The sequence below is a fragment of the Fundulus heteroclitus genome, unplaced genomic scaffold (genome assembly GCF_011125445.2).
Source record: "Fundulus heteroclitus isolate FHET01 unplaced genomic scaffold, MU-UCD_Fhet_4.1 scaffold_36, whole genome shotgun sequence".
In the NCBI taxonomy this organism is placed as follows: domain Eukaryota; kingdom Metazoa; phylum Chordata; class Actinopteri; order Cyprinodontiformes; family Fundulidae; genus Fundulus; species Fundulus heteroclitus.
Window position 1 is genome coordinate 3,802,442 of NW_023396770.1, and position 7,477 is coordinate 3,809,918.

Below are 7,477 nucleotides of genomic sequence, written 5' to 3' on the forward strand. Positions count from 1 at the left end.
CCGAGGTTTGGCTGACAGCGAGGTTATTGGCGCATTATCGCCACCTACTGTTCTGATTCAAACCCCTACACCGCAGCAACAGACCTTCACAAAATAAAAGCATGTGAGCAACATGCGTTAAAACGCGTTAAAGAAAATATCGCCGTTAATAGTCTAATGAGTTAACGCAAAATTAACGCGTTAACTTGCCCAGCCCTAATATATATATATATATATATATATATATATATATATATATATATATATATATATATATATATTACTGTTTCTTATTTTTCATTCTTCACAGCCACGTTTCTAATTTTAGAGAAAATTTCTTCTCCATCTTTCAGACTGAAACAACAGTTTTAATTTTTCTTCCAGTGTCTCCATCTCCACCAGGTGCTGATCCAACAAAGGATGGAGATTTCACATTACAGTGTTCTATGGAGAGATACAGTTGGTTTGGTCCTTGTCCAGAGAAGAGCCTCCTCTGGGTGGATGAGACAGGAAGTGAGCTGCTTGGTGAAGGTGTTGGGTTCATGTCTGGAGGACAGACTGGCTGTTATTCTTATCTCACTGTGAAGCTTCAGAGCAGCAGCAACAGAAGATACACCTGCCAGTTTGTTGAGGGAGACACAGTGAAGGTAGAAGCTCACTATGAGATTAAAGGTATGATGTATTTTATTTACTGAGGATATTAGATAAAAAGCAGAAATTACCTGAATTTTTTGTGATTGATTTTATTCTATATAAAAGGTTTTAAACCTTCTTTTATTATCTGCTGTGGATCAGAAACACTGAAACTTCCTGCATGAAACCAAAAGAGGACAATGGTTGTAGCTCCATTAATCAAAGCCAGTCTTTTCATACAGCGGTAGGCTACTAAGTGAGATTTATGGAAGTAAAGACATGAAAATGTGTGAGAGAATAGTGAAAAATACCTTTTTGTTTAAATAAAGATTATAATAAGCTTTAGATCTTCCGACCCAAATTGAACTGATCAATGAACTGCCTGTTTTTAGTTCTTTCCAAATTTGTTTCTCTTTTTTTAACTTCCTGAAGGAAAACATAATTAATGTCTAGAGGTGTAGCGTTACACAGCAAACGTGCCCAATACAGCCCTGTAGGTTTGATACCATGTAAACTGAACCAATAGATTGTTGTTTCATTCCTGAACTGCTGCAGAATGTTTATGAGCCAAACTAAGAGCTCAATGCAACGTTTCTGTAGGGAAACTTTAAGAGGTGACACCAGAACCAAACAGAGAGGACTCTCAGCTATCACTAAACTCTGCTGAGAGCATTAAGGTTTCTCCTGGAGCTGCAGTGGAGAAAGAAAGTTGGACTGAACCAGAACTTTACATCAATGTTCTTCAACAGCAATACAGTCTGTAGCTCTGCACTGAATTACTGAGCATCAAGCTAAATGTAACCATCACCGGTTCTGGATAAATATCCACTAAAGTCCAAATCCAGGTCTCTGCAGCATCCAACTGGTCCAAAACGCTGCACAGCTAATGAGATGTAACAACAGACTGGTTCTGTCTGACCAGAACCTCTGACCAGAGGGGATTTACCCTACTGCTGCATTTTATGATGCATTCAAGGACATCTTGTACACTGAATTGTCTGGTTATATATATATATCATGATACAATATATATCTCCCCACGATATATATTGTATCATGGGGAGTGGTGGCCTAGTGGTAGTAGTACCCGGTTCTCTCCCCACAGACTGCCACTATGGCTCCCTGAGAAAGACCCTTAGCTCCAGATTGATCCCTGGATGCCACTCAGTGTAGGCAGCCCACTGCTCCCTGACTAAATCTACTAAATCCTGATGTTTGTGGACCGTTACACTCCTATTATTAACTGTAGAGGGTGATTGGTGTGTTGGTTAAACAGAGCTGCTGTTTAGAGGAGAAAATGAAAAGAAGGAAGTCAAACAAAACAGGAAGAAACTGTCATGTTTTGTAGACTGAACCCGAACACAACCACAGCATAGTATAGTTTAACAGTTTATGGAAGTTTGTGGATAGTGGAGGAAGGAACCAAGAGTCTGTGCTGAGCTGAAGCAGGAGGATGGTGAAGGCAGGAACTGGCAGGGGCAGCAGAGTCTGATGTGGCCAGCGGTGGAAAAGTACCCTGGAAGACAAGCGGCTATCAACTAAGGGCGAAGCATGGCCACAGGACACAGGTGTCACAGGACTACAGGCTACGGAGGTCACGGGCTACAAGCTACAGAGACCACAGGGCTACAGGCTTCAGGAGACCCCGGGCTACAGGCTACAGGAAACAACGGACCCCCCAGGGTCCCAGCGTCTCTGGCAGGCGGTGGTCCCTCCTGGATTTCTGTGTCTCTGGCAGACGGTTGATCCTTCTGGGTTCCTGCTTCAACGGCGGACCCTACTGGGTCCCCACGTCTCTGGTAGGTGGTGGACCCTCCTGGGTCCCCGCGTCTTTGACAGTCGGTGGATCCGCCTGGGTCCCCGCGTCAACGGTGGACCGTGAACCCTCCTGGGTCACCGCGTTGCAGGAAGAGGGCGGACCCACGTCGGACGCCGGGCTGGCATGCTCTGCATCCGTGTCGGACGCCGGCTTGCGTGCTCATCACCTGTGTTGGACACTGGGTTAGGAACTGAAATCTTGGCTGCGGGCTGAGCAGGATCTGGGTCTTTGGCTGTGAGCTGAGCAGGATCCCTGTCCCCATAGAAGAAATCCCACACCTGAGACTCGTGGACCCGAGGCGCTTCGGCCGGACTCTCCTGATCAACCATCACAGCAACCACACCCGTACGAACCACCAAGGGAACTGAGGTGGCTTCGGTCCCAGTCAGAGTGCCTGCGGCGGCTGCCTCAGGCAGGATCTCAGGGAGTGCTGTGACGGGAATCCTATGCCGGCGAGCTTGCCGTCTGCGCTGGGAGGAACCGAGCGGCAAGGTTGAGGTTTCCGCCGATGATGAGGAAATGGGAGCTGAGGCAGAGACTACGGCGGGCTTAGCAGCAGCAGCGGTCGGATCAGCAGACGCAGCAGAAGCAACTGACGTGGAGGAGACAGAGGCAGCAGCTAAAGGCTTCACCCGAGGAACCAGCTGAGTGTCGTGGAGGTGGTAACAGAAATGACGGGGAACGAGACGGCTTCTGCTCTGGCTCGCTGGGGCAGCCGCAACGCTGTCGGACCGACTCACCAGGGACGTGGAGGTGACGTCAGCTCCAGGCGGAGGGATAGCAGCAGTGCCAACCAGCTTAGCCTCAGGTTGAGCAGTAGGCGTGTTCTGGCATCGACGAGCCCGCCGTCTGCGTCGAGAGGAGCCGGATGGTGAGAGAGTGGCTGCAGTTGGCGATGGGATAATGGATTCAGCATCGGCAGGAGTGAGATGAACTGAGGCGGGATCCGTTGTGGGAGCTGAGGCGGACTCGGCAGCTGCAGTGGTGGAAGCGGCAGGAATGGAGGAGGCAGCAGTGGCGGAAAACGAGGGTCTGGGAGGAGGAGCTTGGCCGAATAGCTGAGCCACAGCAGCCTTGTTGTTCCACTCGAGCTCCTCCATCAGCCCTGTCTCTTCAAAAAGAGGAAGGAGCTCGGCTTGACTTGTCCACAGCTTGCGTACCTGGGCGACCGTGCCTACCCGCCTCCAAGGTGGACTGAGTGAGGCGAGGTTCTTCAAAACGGCCCGAGACTGGGCTATGAGTTGCTCCGCTGCGCTGTTGCCTGAGAGCGGAGCAACATTCCTTCTCGCCAGTTCCTGCATGGAGGCTCCGTGTGGGTGTCGGGTTCATGTGGTCGGTTCGTTCTGTCATGTTTTGTAGACTGAACCCGAACACAACCACAGCAGAGTATAGTTTAACAGTTTATTGAAGTTTGTGGATAGTGGAGGAAGGATCCAAGAGTCTGTGCTGAGCTGAAGCAGGAGGATGGTGAAGGCAGGAACTGGCAAGCAGGACGGAGCCAGGGCACGGAGGCAGCAGAACCAGCAGCACAGCAGAATGGAGACTTGGAATCAGGTTGGAACCAGGCTGGCGGAGAATGGAGGAACTTCGGACTGGACGAGACTGGATGAGGTGAGCAGCAGAAACAAAGGTAAACAGGAAAACAGAACGAACTGACGAGGAATGACAGACTGCAGTGAGCTTAAGTAGTGAGGCTGACAGGTGTGCTGAATACTGGCTGATTAGCAGCTGACAGGTGTGGAGGATTACTGAACCGGAGACTGGAGCTGTATGGAAGGTGGAAAGTGTCAGAGTCTGTGCATGGTGCAGCAGACAGGCTGAATCATGACAGAAACAAGATAAGCGTCTGAAGCTTAGAAACGTCCACAGAGACTTCAGACTGGGGGTTATGTGTTCAGTCAGTACCCAGATTAGATAATATGAAAGATTAAAATTAAAGGCCACTAAATCAGCCAGTTCTTCAGTATAAATTGAGGTTTTATTACAAGTAATACTTCAAACTAAGACACTTTTATGGTCATCTTAAAAGTTATCTCCTTGTACATGTGACCTGTTCCTGTGAATAAATTTTGGTATAATGTCACATTTGTCCACTTTACATTTAGCAACTTTATAAAACGTAATATAACTTTTAACATAAAGCCCTGTTGGGAGTGTCTTACTGCAAATTGAATATCCTCTTATTTGATATCTGGGAAAAAAGAAAGTGAAGTTTTTTGGTTTTTAAAGGTTTTTTGTGATACCAATTATATTTAATTAACTCTTAAAAATATTTAATATAAAAATAAAGTTAGCCATTTTTCCCCCTGCTGAACTGATTATAACTGATGTTTGTTTTCAGTAAAATGTGTAACCAGTAATTTAACCATTAGGAGAAAATAACATCAATATCATTAAATCTGTGGAAAACTTTAAAAAACTGAGAAAAGGACATAAAATGGTTAAACTGGAATTAGATCTAAATGTTGTATAAAACATTCTTTCTCTGCAGTTATCTACCACAGAGCTGGAGATGATGCTGTTCTGTCCTGTAAAAGACCTTCATCATCTCTCTCATGCTCCACTGTTGACTGGTTTTATACGAGAGCTGAAAACATGGAGCGTCAACATGAAGTTCATGGAGGAAAAGTTCAGAGTTCAGCTCGAGCTGCCAGGCTGAGGTTGGACAATAAATGCTCTCTGATCATCAACAACATCACTGCTGAGGATGCTGGACGTTACACCTGTCAGCTTTGGGATGGAGGACGCTTTGACACAGATGTGTATTTAAACATGATGAGCAGTGAGTAATCTAAATTCATTGACTTTTATACCTGCTGATATCAGTCCTTCTTAACCCTGAAGTCCCTGCATGGAGTTGGCTGTTTAGATCATGATGTGTTGTTATCATCTGAGTGAAGCCTGGACTGGAACCAGATCTGTTGTTTTATTAGATAAAACAATTAATTATATTACTTTCATGGAGTGATATTTATTTTGTAGTAGTAAAGGTTCCTTAATTGCACTTGTAGCCTTCTTACTTCTTACACCTTTCTTACTTCCTGTCAGCTCTTAGTCTGCAATATGTTCACTGAACATCTGCTGTTTTAAATAAAAGTTGTCTTGTTTGTTTTCTCATTTTATAAAAAAGATGATTAATATTTTTATTCTGAAAAGTTATTGTCTTGTTTTCTTCCAGTCTCTCCATCTCCACCAGGTGCTGATCCAACAAAGGATGGAGATTTCACATTACAGTGTTCTCTGGTCAGATCCAGAGGGTTGGGTCCTTGTCCAGAGAAGAGCCTCCTCTGGGTGGATGAGACAGGAAGTGAGCTGCTTGGTGAAGGTGTTGGGTTCAAGTCTGGAGGACAGACTGGCTGTGATTCTTATCTCACTGTGAAGCTTCAGAGCAGCAGCAACAGAAGATACACCTGCCAGTTTGTTGAGGAAGACACAGTGAAGGTAGAAGCTCACTATGAGATTGAAGGTATGATGTCATCACACATCTGTCTCTACATGCATGATATTTATCATTTAAAAGTGAAATTGATGTAATAAGATAATAAATCAGCTTCTATGTAGTTCTTCAGTGAGACAACTCCTGCCTGATGCTTGGATTGTTCCTGTCAGAGAAAAACTAAAACACAACTGCATTATGGGGCTTATAGTTTGATCACAGTGTGAAATATCCTAGAATACTGCAGTAGAAATACAACACATGGAATGACCGAAAAATAAGCAATGTATAAATTAACAAATGTAATTTAAGAAGGGGGGGGGGGGGGGGGGTGACTGGACGCTTTAAGACTTTTTCATGTAACAAATTGTTGTAATGACTAAATGTGACATTTTAATGATTTTAAGTCTGTGAGGAATTTCCTCCTCGGAATTTCTCCAAGGAGGGGGAGGGGGGGGGGGGGGGGGGCGCGGGTGATGCGTTCATAAGTATTAAGGAAATCTGAGCTTCAAGCTAATTGAATGCAGACAGGCAGTATTAACTATGGACATTTATACCTGAACAGTCACAATACGGCTGTTTCAGACGTCACACGTGGCACAGAGGACAGAGGGCGATACGTGGAATATGTTCATTATGCCCCCCCCCCCCCCCCCCCAGTCCTGGTTCACACAGTGAAGGTTGTCGTCTCTCCACATGAACGTGTCGATGTAAACTCTCAACAGCAGAACAGCAGCTCCTACAGGCTTAGAGAGTTAGTTTGAGACCTGCTGAGCTTCTCATGTCCCAGGCAGCAGTGATCCTGGAGATCAGGGGTCAAAGGTCAAAAACAGCTTAACTTCTTCTCTGCAGAACATTTCAACTCCAACTAGTAGGACACTGACTGCTGGATGATCTTCAGCTGCTTCCTCCACTGAGAAATATGACCTGCTGTAAACCAGATGTGAAACATCTCAGTTTACTGTCCATTATTTTATGTGTGAAGATAAAATCACGTTACATGAATGTTTTATATGTTGGAGAGAAGATACTGATGATTCTGATGAACAATCCACCATCATGTTAAAATGTTTTGTTCTTAAATCAGATAAATCTAAAGCAAACAGAACATGTTCTCTGCACCATCTCATCCACAGGTTCCACTGACTGGTCTCCTCTGAGCTTCATCATGATGACTCTGAGGATCACAGCACTGATCCTGATGGTTGGAATCACTGTTGGTATCATCAGAACCAGAGGTGAGGAAGCTGAACTACAATGGAGACACTTTACAGAATTATGATTTTAATCACTTTATTTTCCTTCCATCCCAGGAAGCAAAAAGCAACAGAAAGACATTAATGTAAGTGAAACAATCCAGCATGAAAAATACCTTCATAGAGCTTTTACACATAGATTCTAAGTCTGCAGTTTGTAACATTATTTAAACATTATTGCGTTAAACCTTTTCACCTTCTACTCTCTGCTCAGATTCTGTTTGTACACAACAGATTTACAAGCTGCTGCAGCAACAAGGTTCTGGGTTCAAAGCCCAGTTGGGTCCTTTCTTCTTAGAGATTGCATTGTTTCAAATATTAGATTAATTTAAGAATATTAGATTAATTAATTAA

The 7,477-nt window shown here is 44.8% G+C and overlaps 1 protein-coding gene across 1 annotated transcript; it reads left to right on the forward strand.

Annotated features, from left to right (window-relative positions):
- The first annotated feature begins 321 nt into the window (after window positions 1-321).
- Window positions 322-7,269, forward strand: LOC118559860. The gene is made up of 5 exons (XM_036130391.1): window positions 322-651; window positions 4,923-5,213; window positions 5,610-5,897; window positions 7,004-7,105; window positions 7,181-7,269. Exons 1-5 carry the CDS (start codon window positions 426-428, stop codon window positions 7,267-7,269), a joined length of 996 nt encoding a protein of 331 aa, XP_035986284.1. The 5' UTR covers window positions 322-425.
- The last annotated feature ends 208 nt before the right edge of the window (window positions 7,270-7,477 follow it).

Excerpts from the sequence above, each read along its gene's own strand:
- LOC118559860 (XM_036130391.1), top strand. The coding sequence starts at position 426 with ATGGAGAGATACAGTTGGTTTGGTCCTTGTCCAGAGAAGAGCCTCCTC. Across the intron at positions 652-4,922 it reads AGCTCACTATGAGATTAAAG|TTATCTACCACAGAGCTGGA; the intron begins GTATGATGTATT and ends CTTTCTCTGCAG. Across the intron at positions 5,214-5,609 it reads GTATTTAAACATGATGAGCA|TCTCTCCATCTCCACCAGGT; the intron begins GTGAGTAATCTA and ends GTTTTCTTCCAG.